We start from the raw sequence: 20865 nt of genomic DNA on the forward strand, positions 1-20865 counted from the left end.
GCCAAGTGAATGGATAACTGTAACAGTCATCCCTCATACAACTGCAGGACATTTATGGACCCTGGTAACTACAGATCCATAGGTCTGACTAGTCTCATTTGCATAGCCATGGAAAGGGTTACTGTGGAAATGATTAACAATGACATAGGAAATCTTCAGACACCAGATACAACCCACTTTGGTTTTACTGAGGTGAGATCATACCTACTTATTCTAGTGGAATTCTTCGAGAAGGTCACCAAAGCAATGCACGAGAGCAAAGTGGTGCATTCCACCTACCTTGACTTTGATTTGATAAATGGTGCATTCCACCTACCTTGACTTTGATCTGATAAATGGTGCATTCTACCTACCTTGACTTTGATTTGATAAATGGTGCATTCCACCTACCTTGACTTTGATTTGATAAATGGTGCATTCCATCTACCTTGACTTTGATCTGATAAATGGTGCATTCCACCTACCTTGACTTTGATTTGATAAATGGTGCATTCCATCTACCTTGACTTTGAATTGATAAATGGTGCATTCCACCTACCTTGACTTTGATCTGATAAATGATGCATTCCACGTACCTTGACTTTGATTTAATAAATGGTGCATTCCACCTACCTTGACTTTGATTTGATAAATGGTGCATTCCACCTACCTTGACTTTGATTTGATAAATGGTGCATTCCATCTACCTTGACTTTGATCTGATAAATGGTGCATTCCACCTACCTTGACTTTGATTTGATAAATGGTGCATTCCATCTACCTTGACTTTGATCTGATAAATGGTGCATTCCACCTACCTTGACTTTGATTTGATAAATGGTGCATTCCATCTACCTTGACTTTGATCTGATAAATGATGCATTCCACCTACCTTGACATTGATTTGATAAATGGTGCATTCCACCTACCTTGATTTTGATCTGATAAATGATGCATTCCACCTACCTTGACTTTGACCTGGTAAATGGTGCATACTGCCTACCTTGACCATGATCTGGCAGAGACATTTGATAGAATAACCCACTTGGGTATTGTACACAAACTCTCAGAATTAGGTTTAGACCCTTATGTCTACTGCTGCTTAGCTGGGTGGCTCTCAGCCAGGACCCAGGAAGCTAGGATAGGACAGTCCATCTTCATAAAGAATCCAGTCACTAGCAGATCTCATCAATGCTGTGTGCTGGGTCCACTCAGTTTTGGCATTTGCTTTTCTGAAGCAAAGGCCAACATCGAGGGCCTCTGGTTGACAGATTGCAGACAATATTATTCTCCCTCCGGCTGCTTGCCAACTACCAGCCTCACATGACCAGTTAATGCATTCATTCTCTTGTGAGGAAAGAGATAATAAATGGAAAAATCCTCCAGGCAGCAATTGTGGTTTTTGCTAGTATGGTCCTAGCCCCTCTCTCAGTGTCAGATTTGAATGTTCACAAACGTGAGAGCCTGCTATGTCTTTCTTTTTTGAACATGCACATTCTCACACATGTACAATGAAGGCTATCACATGGGCATGGTTTGGCAAAGTCAAGCACATCCAAACCCATATACTGCATGCTGTGCCAGATGCACAAGCTTAAGCCCAGTGCAAAGGAATGCAGTAGTGTTCTTTTAGGAAGCAAGAAAACCATTTATCTACCTCATAAACCAGACCATCTCCTCAAAACTGATTCTGTCTTAAAAGACTTTTGTATATTCATATTCAAGGAAACAAACTCTAGTTTGACCACCACATATAAACTATAAATATCATTAAGAAATCCTTCTTCTTCTTTCGGCTTTTCCCGGATAGGGGTCGCCACAGCGGACCATCTGTCCGCTCATGACTGGCAGTGGAGTTTTACAGTGTCGAGTTGCCAGCCTGGCGCCCAACCTTCCACAGAAGGACACACTCACACCTAGGGCCAATCTAGAGTGTCCACTTCACCTACTGCATGTCTTTGGGATGCGGGAGGAAACCGGAGCACCTGGAGGAAACCCACGCAACCACAGGGAGGACATGCAGACTCCACACAGAAGGCACCCCAGCGGAGAATCGAACCGGAGAACCTCTTGCTGTGAGGCGGCAATGCTAACCGCTGCACTACCGTGGCCACCCATCATTAAGAAATCCTTCTAATTAACCAAATTAATTATTAAAGTCATATCTTCCAGGTCCAAAGAAATTATTACCCTTACCTATGCTTTCCTTAATTAGATCAATAAATAGAATGTAATTACATATTTGGCATGTATCCAGGCAAGCCCGCAGGATTTTTTGCAGGGGCTGCAAACCCAGAAACCCCCCCCCCCACACACACACACACAGCCATTCCAGTGTCCCATTACTTGGCTATTTCTCCCCAGTTGCTATAAAAACTGTTCAAAACTCTCAGTGTGCAAACTGCTTTATGCTTTACTTCTACAATAATTACAGCTATGTGGATTTAATTTACAACTTTTATTTCAAATTTTATAGCAAATTTTATAGCAGGGGTGGCCACGGTGGTGCAGCAGTAAGCATTGCCACCTCACAGAAAAAGGTTCTCCAGTTCGATTCTTGGCTGGGGTGTCTTCTGAGCGGAGTCTTCATGTCCTCCCTGTGGTCGCGTGGGTTTCCTCTGGGTGCTCCGGTTTCCTCCCACATCCCAAAGACATGTTGTAGGTGGACTGGACACTCTAAATTGGACCTAGGCATGAGTGCATGTGTGTGTGTGTGCCTTCTGTGGAAGGTTGGGCGCTGGGCTGGCAACTTGACACCGTAAAACACTGCCAATCATGAGCTGACAGGTGATCCACTGTGGCGCCCCAAACTGGGAAAAGCCGAAAGAAGAAGAAGATTTCAAATTTTATAGCACAAACACTGATAGACATTTGTTAAACAACACAATAGTCTTACAATGAAAACAGACTTAGCATTAAAACTTCTCTACCTTTGAAACTCACATTCACTGAAACAGCACTGAAACCCACATTCAAAAAAATTCTTCTAGCCTGTGGCAGGTTAAGTTTACCCTTGGGCTGTTTTCAAATCATAAGCACCGTGCACACATTTTTAGAACCATGCTAAAGTTCTTTGATTCACCTTCCTGACTGTATTAATTATAATATATAATAACTGAATTATATCCCTTGTGTAATACAGCACCACTTGTTAAGCAATGAAACAAAACATACGAACCAATAATGACAAACTGCCCAGTTCAGAACATTTCAACCATAAAAGGCCACTCAAACGTCTGTCATTACAATCCACCAATATCAGTCAATATGCACAATCTCTGCAGATGTAAAAGCCATATGAATAATTCCACATTAAAGAGATCTGAAACTAATGAAGAGGTTGTTGCTAGAAGGGAATGGATGGCAAGCTGAAATACAGGTTCATAGTTACTAGGCATCTCATCCAAAGGATGACATACTCAGGATGCAGCACCCCATCCCCTTAAAATACAAATCTACATGATGTGGGAGTAGAACCTACAACCCTCTGCATCAAGATGCACGTATGATACCTGCTGTGATACTGACACAATAATGATACCATTTGCTAAACAAAACAGTTGCACATTTTAAGCAAACTTAGCATGAGCAAGCAGTAAGCTTCTCTTGCCTTGAAGCTCACAATTCCTTGAAAATGCATTTGAAAATAAATTCTACCCGCTAACTCTAACTAGGGCATTTCACTCTCTCTCTCTCACACATACCTCAACCTCTTAGTCCAAAAAATCTTGACAAAGCCTAAAACAAATAGGGACAGATTATAAATATTGCTCTCAGGAACTTAGAAAATTGCTAGAATAACAGGATTTGTGCTAGTATGAATTTTTCTAAAGAATATGACGTCTAAAACTTAAATGTCTGTCATTATTTAGCAACTTCAATCCTTTTTAGGAGAAATACAGGGGAAAAATAATGGACATTCTGCAAAAACCAGGACAACTGAGGGGTATGCTACCTTCCTCTTATACACACACGGGACTACCTGATTACTCCGAAAGCGGAAAACACCGACAACGAGATAACTGACACCGGAAGATCGACGACGGAGAAGACCGACAGTTGAAAAGCCGACATGATAAGGTAAGTGTACGTTAGGGACGGACGTTAGGGTCAGGGTGCGGGTAAGTGTGTGATAGTGAGGGACGTTAGGGTGTGGGTCAGGTAAGTGTGCGATAGTGATGGACTTTAGGGTTAGGGGTGGATTAAGGGAGTTAGGGTTAGGGTGCGGGTAAGGTAAGTGTGCGATAGTGATGGACTTTAGGGTTAGGGGCGGATTAAGTGAGTTAGGGTTAGGGTGCGGGTAAGGTAAGTGTGCAGTAGTGACGGACCTTAGGGTTAGGGTTTGGGTTAAGGTTAGTGCATAGATAGTTGTGTATGTAAGGTTTAGTGTAGGTTTGCAAGGTTTTTGGTGTGCTTGTGTTGTGTGTGTGTTTTTCGGATAAGGTCTGTGTTTTGTTGATTGTCGGGATTGTGGTTTGTTGGGCATGTGAAGTTTCGTGATTTTGAACTTTCGGTTTTGTGGTGTCAGTGATTTGGCGTGTCGGTGTTATCAGGTAGACACACACACACACACACACACACACACACACACACACACACACACACACACACACACACACACACACACACACACACACACACCATACCTCTCAAGCTATTAGCACAAGAAATCTGGACAAAACCTATTAAATGTTGGGGACAAAGGCCCAAAACTAGGGAGACATTTAGAAAGTGACTAGAATAACATGATTCATGTTAGAATGTATTTTTTGAAGGAGATGGAGTCTGAAACTCCAATGCATGTCATTATTTAGAATTTTAATCCTTAGCTCATCCCAGTGATTTGTCAAAAAAAAAAGAAAAAAAAAACAGAATTTTTATGAGGAACAGACCAAAAATATAAGGCAAAAATCTGGACATTCTGTGAAAATCTATACAGTTGAGAGGTATGAATACATCCCCGTACCTCCTTAGAAAGTGGATAGAACAAGTTTTACATTAGTACGCATTTTCTGAAGGATATGAAGTCTAAAGCTCAAATGTCTGCCATTATTTTCTGACTTCAGTCCTCAATGATTTGCTAGAAAAACACAATTTTATGAGAAACAAACTGAAAATATGAGGCAAAAATCTGGATAATTGCAAGGTATGAATCCCCTCTTCCTCTTACACACACTCCTACCTCCCTCTTACTTACACACACACACACACACACACACACACACACACACACACACACACACACACACACACACACACACACACACCCCTACCTGCATCTTAAACACACACACACACATACACACACCACTACTTTTACCTACATCTTACATACAAGCATACACACCCCTACAAACCTATGTCTTACACACACACACACACACACACACACACACACACACACACACACACACACACACACACACACACACACACCTCTTAAACACTTAAATACACACATGCACACATCTACCTCTCACTTTTACATTCATCCAGAGTCCAAACGTCTTCTGGAATTCAAATTCCGTGTGAGAGTGGAAGATGAAGATGTAAACCATCGGATGCGCAGACGCAGAAGATGAAAACAGATCGCAAACACCTGTTGCATTGTGCGACTGGATGCAAAGGGCATTCTTAAAGAAGGACACCCTTAAAAAAAACATTTTTTTTTTTTAATTAAAAGAAAATTAATCTCTCTGCCAGCCGGACCCAGGGGGGTGCAAGTGCACCCCCTTGAACCTGCCTGTGGGCTCCCATGCAAGTATCTGTGCTGGCGTATTGCCCAACTAAAACTGCGATGTTTGCTCATCAAGAAAATTACACATAAGGGCTGCTTACCTTACAAAGAACATCTATAAGCCTTATCACTTTACCTTATTTCTTAACAACTTCTGCTTGGTTAGCTCTTTTCATCTCACAGGCCGGCAAGCAACCCTATCCTACCCAACCTTTCACAAGCTCATAAGATAAGAAGCATCCCCAATACCAGCTCGAGCGATCAAACTGTAAACCTGTTGGTAGAATAGATGCCTGTCTCAAAGGATCCCCTACCTATAGAATAAGCTCCCCTGTCCATATCAGTCAAAATAACTCCCTAACTTCATGGAACAGAATCCCAGTCCATGATGGAACAGAATCCCAGTCCATGTGAGGCAGAGCCCCTCACTGACTCTGTTCAAGAGAAATCTTGACGAGTGGATGGGAGATCGTAGGTTTACCCCGGGAATCATCTCTGTGTCACTGCTGGACAGAGGCACAGCAAACTAATGGGTATAGTATTCTCATCCTAAGGGGTGGTGAAAGCCACACACACTCTGGCTAGGCTTATAAATGCCCTAGGGCAGATAGCCTAGTATGAACCTATGAACCTATTAAAAACCTGGAGGAGGGGATGGGAATCCATAAATTCACCCTGGTCCAGCTCTTTAGATCCTTATGGAGAGAGGTTGCAACTAATGTGAATTGTAGTGGTTCCTAATGGTTTACTCAAATGATAGGCTAGAATATACCTATGAGCAGTAGCTGAAAATGGTCTTAGTTATAAATCCTATAACAAATGGTTAAATTAGGTACAATAGTATTTAAGGATGTGTGGAAGAGATATAAGGCAGTTCTTTTTTTGAGATCTGGAAAAGATAAAAAAATGGTTGAACAAAGTCTGCAGTATAAACAATAGTGACAGAAGTTTTTTATCTATCTTCAAATTATGCTTTTATGCAACACAGCGGGTATGCAACCATGTGTGCACCCCCCATTATACAGGAAATCACAACTACAATCTTGAGTCACATATAGCTAAGCTTTAATGTTATGTTAAAGTATGCATGCTTCTGGCAGATGTTATAACACACAGAGAAAGAAGGGATGACTTGGGGGATGTGGATTTTTTTCATTCTCCAATTTCTTGCTAAGCTGTGTATAATGTCGATTTTATTTTTAGTCTTATACTCCTGCTTCACTTTCTTTGTCCTTGTTATTTTTACTAAGGCATACGGAGAAGGTACTGAATAAACAGTGTTGTACCCACTGTAAAGGTTACTAAATGAACTCATGCAAGTTTCCTTCTTCACCTATCTCACTGATACAGCGTTATCATTCCTAGCTCATCTAAAACTGGCTATGTGATTTTTTACTTCTTGTATGAACTAGATTTTCTGGTTTACATAGAATCCAAAAGTTCTGGTTACCTTAGCTGGATGACAATATTTAGAGAGAGCAAAATGATAATTGCTTAGAATGTTTTATTACCTGACTGTTGCTGTCTTTCAGGTCTTCATCCAGATTCTGTACTCTGCTCTCCAGGTCTGTGACCTTCTTCAAACACACTTGATATTTCTGCTTGTATAAATCTACCATCGGCTCCAGGGACTGGTATTTACTCTCAGCTGTATTCCTCTGATCTTCTATATCCAACAGTTTTTTCTTCAGATGTTCAGTCTCAACCTCTTTCACCTGCACATTCTCCTTCACCTGAGACACCTGTAGATTAGAAAGAAATATTGACAGACTGTGGGAAGAAGATCAGATTCCAATACCTACTGTAAAAAGATTATGCAGCCTAGGATCCCAGAGCTAAAGGAAAGAGTAATTTATTTAATTAAAACATGTCCCCTTCAGTCTACATGTTATTGAATATGCTACGTTAAGTCCACATGACTTGTGAATACTGTAATCCCTTCCCTGGTATACAAAGAATATATCCCAGATTATATATGAACTGTATATAGAAAACGCTACTGAAGAAATTACTCTTTTTCTCTGTAATGTATAATCATGTTTATTTTTTCATTTAACTGGGGTAGAACTCTGACCAACATTAACCTTGTTCATTTTTAGCATGGAGAGAGAATCATAATACATCCACATAAGATAGACAGCAATGTAGAGCCTATAACACGAAGAGAAATTATTTGAGGAATTGCAATAAGTTTTAGTACTTATGGTTGAATATTATCCATACAATACAGTGTTGCTTACCAAAATTTGTTATACACAGCATCTACCACTAGAAAGAAGAGCAGAAGATACTGAGGAAGACGAGGAGAAAGTGAAGTAAGAAGGGGGAGTGGACAGGGGACAAGCAAAGAATCATTCTTTATAAAATGTATCTTGAATCAGTTAATTTATCCAGTTAACAAATAAATAAAATCATTAAATGTAATACTTTACCTGTTTGTAATATCCTCCTCCTTTCTAAAAGACTTCAAAGTATCATAACAGATTAAGTTGATCAGAGCAATAAAAATATTACAAAATAACAAGTGAGCATTAGTTTAGAAGACTTTTAAATCTAAACAGACATCAAATTGAGCTTGTTATTAATCCACTTCATTGAATTATCATCTACTGATAGGAACTTGTACCATTTCTATATATTCAGATCCTGATCCCTTTAACCTCAGCTAGAAACTGGATCAGTACTCAGTATTTTTGCTTGATTAAATACAGTAACTTGCTCAGTGAGAAGTGCATACCACATCTGAATAAAATACAGCAAGTCACAACTGGAATATAAGTCATCAATACTACCTTCTGTATACACAACACTTAAAAGACCTTAGAACTACACGAATGTCTTCGGAGACCAAAGGTATTGACAGAAGCCATTGCTTGTATTATTCTCTCTCCAGCTGCCTGACAACCAACTCACATGACCAATTAATGCATTCATTCCTCCTATGAGGAAAGAGTCGATCAAAGAAAAAAATTCTCTAGCCTGCCATGTTGGTTTTTCCTAGTATGTCTATAGCCCCTCCCTCAGTGTCTGATTAGCATGTTCGAAATCATGAGGGCCTGCTATGCCTTTTTCTGTAGATGTGCATATTCCAGCACATGGCCTGTGAAGGCTTCCACAAGAGCATGGCTTGGCAAAATCAAATACCTCCTCAGCCATTATACTGCATGCTGTGCACCTCTTCCTCAGTAACAGCTAGCATGTGCATGGATATACTTTATCTGCTATACCCTTGTGGCCCAGATCATGGCTGAAGTGGACTGATGGGCCAGTCCACTTCACCAGTTAACAATAATAAACAAGTAACTAAATAAATAAACAAATAACATTTCAGACTTAGTGAGACAGTGTGGTGAAAGAATAGTATTCTGTTTTATTTAGTATATTCACTGTCTTTTCAAAACTGTTGCTAGCATGATTATTAGCTTGAATAAAAAGCTGCAAGAACAATATGAAATATAAAGGGTTAATTTAGAATAGTATAAAATGCTGAAAATTAGGAAGTAGTAAGTGTGCTGGCATAGCTTAATTAGATATTGGCATCCATGTAAAGGAGTATGTTATTGAGAAACAAAGTCTGTAAAAATAGCTGCGCAGATGGCAGCTGGCAGGACATCAGCAAAGTAAAGAGATGTAACATCAAGCAAGTTAAAGTTAAAACATCAAGTTTCAGATAGTGCTGGAACACCACGTTTCAGATAATGCCAGACTGAGTTTTCCTGGACCACCAAACTTGAAAAAGAATCAAAGAAGACTGTAATACATCAGACTGAGAAAAAAATATATCAGACTTTGGTATAAATATGAGTGTGTATAAACAAGCTTTGGGAATTTGCCATAGAAAGCTGACAGCATCTGTATTACATGCTTGTAGAGCCAAAAGAAAAAGTAAAGTCGTATTAAGTGAAGCAGTTTGTCTCAGTGTATTCATTGCACTTAGTACAATACAGTATTAAAGTAGTCATCCTAAGAGTTAAATACTGTGGTATGCATATGTACTAATGCAAGTAACAGCAAGAAACCAACAGAAGATGTGGTATATAGCTTTCCCTCTCCTCCTACCTCTCAACACTCATACATGTGAGAGATGCACTTATATCACCAAATTGGAAGCAGTGCATGCTCCAACCAAGACCAGACTAGGTGGTCAAAAGGAGAAGGTCAACACCTGCAACACACTGCATAGAGCACACTGCCCTCCAAAGCACCAATCATCTGAACCCACACAGAGAAACACAAACCATACACCCACCTTTGCAGATGCTCTCAATAAAAATTTACCCAAACAACAGAGACCCCCTGAGACAGAAACGCACTCGACCACCACAACACCAACCCCAGAACACATAGCTCAGGTTGAACAAGGAGAAGGTGACAGTCAGTTGTCTATCAGGTGCCAGGATCCACCACATAACACATACACTCAGGTCACTCCACAACAAGTACATATATGACTCAGTCATTGTCCATGTTGGTGTGAATGACCTGAGACATACCTCCCTGGGCTACATGAAAAAATGTGATGGAATGCTCGGATTATGTGGCCCAGGCAGGCATGACCCTAGCCCTTAGCAGTATTCTACCATCACTCAGAATGATGCCACAGTATGAGTAGAAAATGATTGACTTCAACAACTGGCTAAGTTTCTGGTGTCATTCTAAGGGGATCCAGTATTTGTCTGCCTGGGACGACATGATCGACAGACCTCGATGCTTTGCCAGAGATGGCCTATATCTGTCACCCCTGGGATTCCAGGTACTGGCTAAGGTTCTTGCCAACTCTATAGTGCCTTTTTTTAGACAGTGTTCCAAAGACCACAATTCCACCATAATAAGCTACAAACATACGCAATCTAAGCTCTCCTCAAAATGGAGAATGTTGACATCTGTGCTGTAACGGAGACCTGGTTTAAAGAGGCAGAAAGCAACCCTGCACTCCCAGACTACAACTCACTCCATACCTTTTGGCCCCAGAATACGTCCGGAAGCTCCAAAGGTGGTGGCGTTTTCATATTCTTAAAGGATACTCACACCTCTAGACTGGTAGCCCAGCATAATGCATCCAAGATACTTCAGGTACAACTAACACTGGGTAAGACAGCGATACAAGTCATAGCCTACTACAGAACCCCAAACATGTCCCTAGTCTCACTCCAAGTTCCTAAGCACCCTGGGATCTATCAAGGTACAACCTAATACTCTCATATTGGGAGACTTTAATTACCCTTCCATCAACTGGGAAAACTATTCAAGTACCAGTGTACAGGCCCAACACTTTCTGAAATTTATCAATTCCACTGCCCTGGACCAGCTCATTCTAACCCCAACTAGAGGAAGCAACATCCTCGATGTGGTTGCCACCAACATGGGAGACCATTGTTCCACACCTATAGTAAATTCCTCCCTGGTTAAACCTGACCACAAACTGATCACCATGGAAATCTCCATCTCACCTACAACCCCCGCTAAGGTGATCAACCTGAAAAACTTCTCTAAAACTGACTTTGGGCTCCTAAAAACATTGGTGGCTAACGTCTTGGCACCCATGCCAATGGAAAATAGCTGCATGACTGCAGAATCATGCACCAATGCACTGTACGAGTGTGTACACAAATGCATGGACCTTGCCATACCAAATAGAACTAAGAAGGTCTCCTCCAAAAAAAGAAAGCCAATCTGGTGGTCCCCAGCCATCAATAAAATCTTCAACAGAAGAAAATTAAGTAACAATACTGGAAACCTCCCTTATCAGTCTCAACAAAAATCTGAGATCCCTTATCAAATCCTCTAAGACCAGCTATGAAGGCAGAATTGCGGCTGACACCAAAAATAACCACAAGGCCTTCTATAGCTATTTCAAAAACCTCCAAGGCAATACCCAGATTTGCTCTGAGTTATTGCACAATGGCACCTCCTATACTGAGCCAACAGATATAGCCAATATACTGGCCGACAGATTCAGTGCCAACTTTACTCCTCTCCTCCCCCAAGGGCCCTATCACAGTATCAGAAGAAAGCCTGGTATCTACCATTTCTGTGGCACAGGTAAAAGCTGCATTGTTCAAAGCCAAGAATACAGCATCCATGGGACCTGATAATATCCATGGCTGCGTCTAACATGAGCTACAAAATGAACTGGCACCACATCTGTGTGCCCTGTTCAATCACAGCCTTACTTCAGGCTATGTCTCTAATGAATGGTGCACTGCTACAGTCATCCCGCTCCATAAAGGGGGAGCAATTACAGACCCTGGGAACTATCACCCCATTAGCCTGACGAGTCTGGTATGCAAAGCTATGGAGTGCATCATCATGGACCTGCTTGACAAAGATATAGGCAATCTCCAAACTCTTGACCCCACACAGTTTGGCTTTGTCAAGAGGAGATCCTGCCTGCTGAACCTGGTTGACTTCTTCAAGGCAGTCACCAAGGCTGTGGATGAGGGTAAGGCAGTGCTGCATACAACTCACAACTTGTAAGCCCAACACAGCTCAACGAGTCAGGAACCACGATAGTACTGCAGTTAGTTTCTTTTATTAAAAAACCATGCACCAACGATGACACTATTAGTTGAGCGCTTTCATCTAGTGAATCTAGATTTCTTCAGAACATCAGACAAACTGTTTGAATACACTTTAAATACCTTAATTTCCCGCCTTTTTCTAAAAACAATTACCCAATTACATACATTTAACCCTATGCATCACTTATGCAGTAAAATATCCATCTCAAACTTGATTAACCATCTTATCCTTTAACTCAATTGCAAACTTACTGCATAATGTGCTGTTGTTAAAATATAACTTGGAAAGACATCAGTATTCACAAATGAATCATATTATTACTGTATGTGCAAATACTGCTGTTATGGATTAAAAAATATAAATAAAATATATATGTTATACTAAAAAATACAAAATTTGATAAATAATTTGATAAAAATGCAGTACAAAAGAATCAACCAACACAATAACTGTTGTTACATACATAGTGATAGCTTATCTTGTATAATATCTAACATTTTTATTTGCCTCAATATTTCCACAAAATCAAGATTATACCCTCACTAAGGGTTTAGTAGGAATTACTTCATTTAGGCCAGGTGGTGTGGCAGCCTCGAGCCGCAGCTGCCACTTGATTTCTTTTTCTCCCACAATGGCCTTTGTATTACCTCCTCTAGGATTTATACTGACCACATCCAAAATACCAAATTTAAAACCCGTGCATGTCTCGCTATTGAGTATATGACGGACAATGCATTATTGGTATCGTTTCTCTTAATGCAGTAGGTGTGGTCATAAATTCTATTTTTAAGAAACCGGTCCGTCATTCCAACATAATAACTTTGACATGTGTCACAAATAGCTAGATATACCACATGTCTAGTTAAACAATTACCATGTTTAAAATGAACCTTAGTTCTATTTCTGTCCTTTAATACTATGCTTTTGCCTTCAGATATATACTTACAATAACTACAGCTCCCACACTTTGTAGTACCCCTTTTGAAGGTCTTTGTGTCTTGTATAGCACTCTGCCTTATTTCTATAAGCCTTTTGAGGCTATTACCTGTCTTATACACAAAATTGGGTACAGGGGGGATTTTGTCCTTAATCACTGAATCGCTTGTCAAAATGTGCCAGTGTTTGGTAATAATTTGCTTAACCTGCTGTGTATAATGCCCATACTTCACAATACAGGCCCTATTATAATATTCACCCTCTGTATTGTTGTGTGGATTGTTCTTTTGAATACCTATGCCTAATAGTGGGGAAATTTTCTACCCCATTCCTGGGTTACATATACTGTTAAATCATCCAACATCTTGTCAGGGTATCCCTTTTCTCTGAACATGGCCACCATAAAACTAACCTCTTTAAGCACAGTACCCCTATCTGATGTCATCCTCGCTGCCCTTATTAACTGTCCTTTCACTATATTGTACTTGACTTTGTATGTATGGGCACTAGTGTAATGCAAATATCCATTACTATAAGTCTCTTTTCTATGTATCCTGGACTGAAATGTCTTTCCATCATTATAGACATATACATCTAGATAGTTTATTCCTCGTCTATCAAATTGATGTATAAATTTTAAATAATTAGTAGTACCATTGATGTAATTTATAAACTCTTCTAATTCTTGACTATTGCCTGTCCATAAAAGAAACATATTGTCCAGGTATCTTACATAAGTTTTAATTTTGCTCATCCAACTTGTATTTAAAATGTAAGTTGTTTCCCAATCTAGGAGAACCATGTTGGCATACATGGGGCACACGCTGCCGCCATTGCCACACCTGAGATTTGTTTATAATATTCTCCTTCGACACTGATATAATTATGGTCAAGTACTATTTCCATAAATGAGGACAGTAGGGCAATCTCTTCTTGTTGTAACCCACTAAATTTGTTAAGGCTCTGCATAAAGCTATCTATTCCTTCATTCTTAGGAATACAGGAGAACAGTTCTTTAACATCTACAGTGACAAATATGATATTAGGTGACCACAATTCCTGTTTGAATATTCCCAGGAATTCCCAGGAATCCTTCATTATATGCGGTATACATTTGTACATATGTTTCAATCTTTTGTCCACTACTTTACCAAATGGGAATGTCTTACTCGCACTCCCTGATATTATAGGTCTGAAGGGTGGATCAATCAGATCTTTATGTACCTTTGGAATGCCTCTTATAGTTGCCAGGATAGGGTACTCAACCTTCAAAACTTATAAAGCTCTTCGTCAACTCTATTATCCAATAAAAATTCCTCCAAATAAGAGTCTATTCTATTATGGGCGATATTGACCTGATTTAATGAAGATACCTCGTACTGAGTTGGATCATTAAGTATTTCGAATATCTTGTTGCTATATTTTTCTTGGTCATACAATACTATACCCCACCCTTGTCTGCAACCATAATCCTGACATTTTCCGAACAGATGGAGTCAATCAATGAATGTATTTTATTAACCATAATTTGGTCCTTTTTCTGATATTTACATTTCTTATATAACTTGTAAATGTCATCCTGGATCACTTTCTCCAATGTTTCCAATGTTTTCACCATAGGTGGTGTAAAGGAACTTTTTTTCCTTAAATCGGAACTTATGTATGCATGTTGAGGCCTATTCTGGAAAAATATCCCTAGATTTATTTTTTCTTAGGAATAACTTTACTTCAACCAAAACATCCACCAAATCCAGTGATTTGTCAGGTATGAACTTCATGCCCTTTGAGAATACTTGCGCCAGTTCTAGTGGTACTTCATAGGTGCTATAATTATAAATCTTGACATCTCCCTCATCAATTGTAATATGGGGACCTAGTCCATTGTCTATATTGTCCTTGTATGCATAGCCACTTGGGGCTGTGTTATTGTGTACAATGGCATTGTCTAAAATCTGTGTTATCTGTGCTTGTTCCACCTGGGGACCCCCCTCCCCTTCCGATATACTGTATACCACTTGTTTTGCTCTTCGTCTTCTAAAAAAACCTCTTCATTGCAATATTGTGGTACATCTTCCTGAGGTATATCTCTACTATCTCCCTTGTATGTTTCCCTCGGTCTCACTCTATCCTTGTTGTTCCACCTATATGCTACCCCTTGTTCATATTGCTGCATATCACGCTCTAGCTTTTTGCATTTTTTAGTAAACATACTCTTGCTTGCATTTTCTGCATAATCATACTGTTTATAAAATAACTTTTCCCATTGTGGAAATAGCTTGTCATCTCGTATTGCATTATCCATGTTTTCTACTTCAGAAATTAAAACAGTCAATTTTTCATCATTATTATCTATAATAAACTGCATAAACTGTTCCCCAAAAGCATTAAACATGTCATTGCATTTTTTTACATTAGAAGCATTCATCTCTATACCCATAGGTCTTTTGAAGAAACGGAGTCCCATAGGCTGCATACAGCCTACCTCGACCTGGCCAAGGCCTTTGATACCATTCACCACTCAGGTATCATTGATAAACTCACCAAACTAAACATCAAGCCTTACATCGCTGGGTGGGTTGCAAACTGGCTCACAGACAGGACCCACAGAGTGAAAGTTGCGGATTCTAAATCAGACTGTCGACCAGTCACTAGTGGAGTCCCATAGGGCTCGGTCCTGGGCCCTCTCCTGTTTGGCATCTACTTCTCAGAAGTCCAGGCCAACACAGAAGGACTCTGGCTAACTATGTTTGCTGATGACTGCAAGCTAGGAGTCATTATCAACTCCCCAAATGCAGACAGCCTACAAAAGGGCCTCTCTGAGACCAATGAGTGGTGTTGGAACTATGGCCTGAAGTTTAAAACCAAAAAATGCGTTATCATCCCCTTTGGAAAAATCTCAGTTCCCATGAATGACCATGTTGATGGGAGCCCACTAAACACTGAAGGGGCCATAAGAGATCTGGGCACCCAGGTCGACAGCCACTTCACTTTCAACCACCACATTGCCACTGTGGTCAGAAAGTCCTTCTACATGGCACATCTTATAACCAAAGGTTTTGCATCCAGGAAGAAAGAGGTCATCATCCCTCTCTACTCATCCCTCATTAGACCAATCATCGAATATAATGCCCCATTTGGCAAGTACCTGACCAGAAACCTACAACTGCTGGAGAGGCCACAAAAAAGTTCCTCACAAAAAGGATCCTAGGCCTTAAACACATGTCCTACATGGACAGACTCAAGAAACTTCAGCTGTTCTCAGTCACTTATCATCTACTTAGAGGTGATCTCTGCTTGACTTACAAAGCCTTGCCCGACCCAGCCCTACTTGAAATGCTACACCTAAAGAAATTCCAATCCCCCCTGCACCACACGTTCTAGAGAGCAAAACCTCATTACCACAATTAACAGAACATGCTGGAGGGACAGGTTCATCTCCTAAAGACTGCCCATACTCTGGAATAAGCTTCCCATCCATGTCAAGCAGAGCACCTTGCTGGCCCTCTTCAAGAGAAATCTTGACAAGTGGCTGGGTAACAGAAAGTTCACCCCAGAGATCACTCCAGTTGCCCTACTGGATAGGGGCACTGTGAACTAACATCGGGTGGCACGGTGCCTGGGCACTTTTTTTGAGCTAGGCTTGTAAAGGCTCTAGGGCCATTAGCCTAGTACACACCTATGAATTGGAGGAAAGGGTAGAGGAGTGACCAAAAAGCACAGATGAAAACTGGAAGTGAAAGTGTCCCATTGGAATCGTTAAAGTTTCTTATTCTGTGTGTGCTGAATTAATAGAGATATGTATGTAGTTCCATGCTTACACAAGCTTTCAGAGGTTACTGATTTGGTAATGAAAGGATTGTTTAGATTATCAACTTTTTTATTAAAACATAGTTACTTGGGGCTGATAGTTTTAAAGATCATGTCCAGTGTTTTTTTTTTTTTTTTTTTGCTCAGTTAAAAAAGCGTAACGTTGAAGCATGGAGCAACTTCATAGTTGTGAACACCTACGTGGAGTAAAACAAAGTGTTTTTAATCTAATTGCAGTGTAAACATTATGTTTTAAAATTCCCACAGTATGCAGAGGTGCCAGTTAAGGTGCTTGCAGTATTTTTCAGTCAGTACACTCTGCTTTGACGTACTGCCCTCACAATGGGAAACATACACTCATTAGTTAATGTTTTAATTAATAAACAATTGTAAGTAATTAGTTAAAAAAAACTAACTGGTTTATAATTATTTACCAATTAATACTCCACACACCGGCATGTATTTTAAAATAGAAACAGAAAACACTGAAAACAAAAACAATATGGTGCTGTGGCTTGTCACCCACAGAAACAATTGTTAGTTCTCATGAGGCCCCAGAACAGTATCATTAATAAGCAGAGGATATCTCTGCTAAAAATATGGATATGAGAACATTTTATGAAAAAAAAACAATAGAAAATCACTTTAATAAAACACAAACACCTTCATAATTAAGGAAAGAGATGAGGGTGAAGGTAAAATCCTCTCCGCACTGGGAGGTCAAAGGGAAAGCCTCTGCACAAGCATTGTATTCACTTGGTTTATTAATATATTTTACTATTATAAGAGTCAAAAAAAATCCAACCGTAATATCATATGTTCTAAGTCCACTATTTCACACTATTGACCAGTGGAATTCAGAATGAGCACAATCAAATACTTAAACATGAAACAGTGTGCATCAAATCTCTTTAATGTTTTCAAATACAGACAGCGCAGTGGTGCAGTGGTACCACTGTCACCTCACAGCAAGAGGTTATCCGGTTCTATTCTTGGCTGGGGTGCCTTCTTTGCCGAGTGTGCATGTCCACTCTGGGTTTGTGTGGGTTTCCTCCGGGTGCTCCGGTTTCCTCCCATGTTACAAATACATGCATCTGGAGTGTTTCTTTCTGGGCTCTGCTGAAAATTAGCTTTGTTCCAAGTCGGACTTTCCTGGTTAACAAATGTTAAATAAATAAAAACATAAAATCCCATCCCCTTTGATGTTGGGGGCACAAAAGACTGCTTCCTGCTGTAGAAGATGAAAGGGCAGATCCAAGCCTGTGTGGATTGGTTTACCTATGAAAGCTCGACAGTACCTTCTTTGGTTCTCCGTTTATCAAAAGTATGATTTTGAAAATGGTAGAAAAATGTATAAAAACAGAAAAAAAATATTCTTTTGCAGGGGGCAACCTCCCTACATCCCTCAATGTGGAAAGGAAGCCCCACATACACTCTAAAACTATATATATATATATGTGTGTATATATATATATATATATATATATATATATATATATATATATATATATATATATATATATATATATATATATATATATATATATATATATATACCCTCTCCACAGTTGTACCACAGTGAAAAAAATGGGGGAAAAAACCCGAAAAGCATACTGCCAGCTCACACAATAAATTACATGGATATGAAAAGGTTTACCTATGTAAACATGAAGCACTGTCTTTCGACTCATCATTCATTACAAATTATGTACTGAAAAAAACATAAAAAACACAAACAAATATTTTTTTTTGCAGGTGTGAAAGCCCATCCCCTCTCAAAAGAAAGGGGGAGTACCACCAGCTCAGTGAATACATTGCAAGGCAATGAAACACCTTCACACTACAGATGCACAATGACAGTGTCAGCGATGACTGGTATGTATGCAGTGAACTGCTCAGGATTAAGCTGGTAAGGCTGATTCTCTGTACATTATCTATTATATTGGTGAATACAGTGGCCATACTAAAGATTTAGTTGTTTATAAGTTTGATTGTTAAGCTTATAACCTATTGTTTTTTAATAAGTTTGACTGCTGTAATCCCATGTTGATATTTTCAAATTCTCAAATATCTATCACAATTATTTTTAATGGAAGCTAATTACTGACTTCTTATTGTAGGAGAAGCTTAGTCCATAATCTTTATAGCATTCCAGTCATAGACTTTTAGAAAGACCTGGATAAAATGCTGCCTTGTGGACCAGGCAGAGGTCACCTCTTAGTAACCAACAAGAAACAGTATGACAACAGTTCCTTCTATAGTGTTTCTGAATATTTCAAGTTTTCCAAAATGTTGATGTTTAGCAAGGAATCTTCTTACTGTTTCCGTTACTTTCAGGTGGCTTGTCTGAAATCTGCAAACTGCATCGGTCTATTCAATAACGGGTCAGATCAGTGAAGTATGAAATGGTACATCTCCCTAGAGTAACTAGACATGCCATTAAGAGTCAGACGGGCCACAGCATATACCTTTCTGAATTTCAGAAATGCACACTGCTCAGCATTGAAATTACTGTCTGTTACTGTCATTAGATCTTTAATGATGCTACTTTTTATGATTTATGATTTAACAGTTTATTGTCTAATCATGATGTCTGTATTTTCTGCCACGTCACATACACCAGGTGTATATTTTTCATAGACTACTTTGCAGAATTTAGTCGTCTTTTATTGTTGCAATTCTTTTACCCAGTTTGGAGATATCAGCAGGCAGTATATGGTCATTACAGCCTACTTCCTACATTTAGTGCTAGTGGTACTAGTACACAGCCCTGTGGGACACCACTGGCAGCTCTACTGGGACTGACAGGTAAACCCCTCTTACCAACTTAATCTGGATCCTGTTGCTTAATTAGTGTTTTGTCCACTGAATTACATGTGGATTGACATTTAGTGCCTTAAGTTTTTCAGTGATTCCACTATGTGGAATAATGTCAAAGCCTTAGCAAGGACAAGATAGCAGCATGCACATTCAGTCCTTCCTGAAGTGCTGCTGTTACCCCTTTAAAGGCTGCCACAAGATTCAAAAGTCAGCATCTCCCCCTTAATAAACCCATTACTTTTCCATTTTTAACTGAAGTAGGTACTTCAAATGCACATTAGATTAAACCTGTTCTATCTTTATCTGGTGCAGACATAAGCGTATCCAATTTGTCTTTACAACTGTACTCTGATGATGTATCTAGCATCTAATTTGGCATGGATGCTTGATACTGACCTATATACCTAATACTGATACAGATGGATAAGATAACAGAAGTAATTTGCTTAATTTCTGGATTTACTGGACAGGCAGAGCTGCAGTCCAAAGCAATGGTCTTCTTTTAAGGTGCACAGTTTAAGCTGTTTGTTGCAATCAGTCGAAAACAGGGAACTCTGCTTCTGACTCACAACAGTAAGTCAATGGAAGGGGGTGATATATGCCCTGTTTCCTAGTTATGACCTTCAGCTGGGGGTGGGAGGAAGCATCAACTAAGGATCCTTAAAATCATATTGAGAGGGAGCATAGGTGCCCACTGTACTACAGGATTCCAAATATTCTTTCATTAACCACTTAGATATTAGAATTCCTCACGAAGTGTGGATATTTGCATGATATTGGTTTACTTCCTTCAGGATTTTCAAAATGTACATAGGTTAGGGTCAAAACCAGCCAATTTTTCCATTAAAAGAAAATTACTGAAGACGTTCTATTAGGACGACCTCCACTACAGGCATTTGAACATAATACTTTTATGTTATACTGGCAAGAATTTTATTAACCGGCTAGTTATCAAGTAATAATTCAGTGTATCTTCTGCAGTACCCAGCAGCTTATACACTACTAGCACTATAACAAACTCTTAATACATACCCATGGCTTGCATGAGCCAAGTACATTAGGAG

General features: G+C 39.6%; 1 protein-coding gene across 1 annotated transcript in view; it reads right to left on the bottom strand.

Moving 5' to 3' along the window:
• The window catches only part of PMFBP1 (polyamine modulated factor 1 binding protein 1), a 3624986-nt gene that overhangs the window by 708580 nt on the left and 2895541 nt on the right, over positions 1-20865 (bottom strand). Inside the window, exon 25 of the mRNA XM_044081904.1 lies at positions 7228-7458. Within this exon, the coding sequence (XP_043937839.1) occupies positions 7228-7458 (231 nt within the window). The remainder of the gene's footprint in view (positions 1-7227; positions 7459-20865) is intronic.

The sequence above is a fragment of the Protopterus annectens genome, chromosome 8.part1, assembly GCF_019279795.1.
Source record: "Protopterus annectens isolate FY-2018-M chromosome 8.part1, PAN1.0, whole genome shotgun sequence".
Classification (NCBI taxonomy): Eukaryota; Metazoa; Chordata; order Ceratodontiformes; family Protopteridae; genus Protopterus; species Protopterus annectens.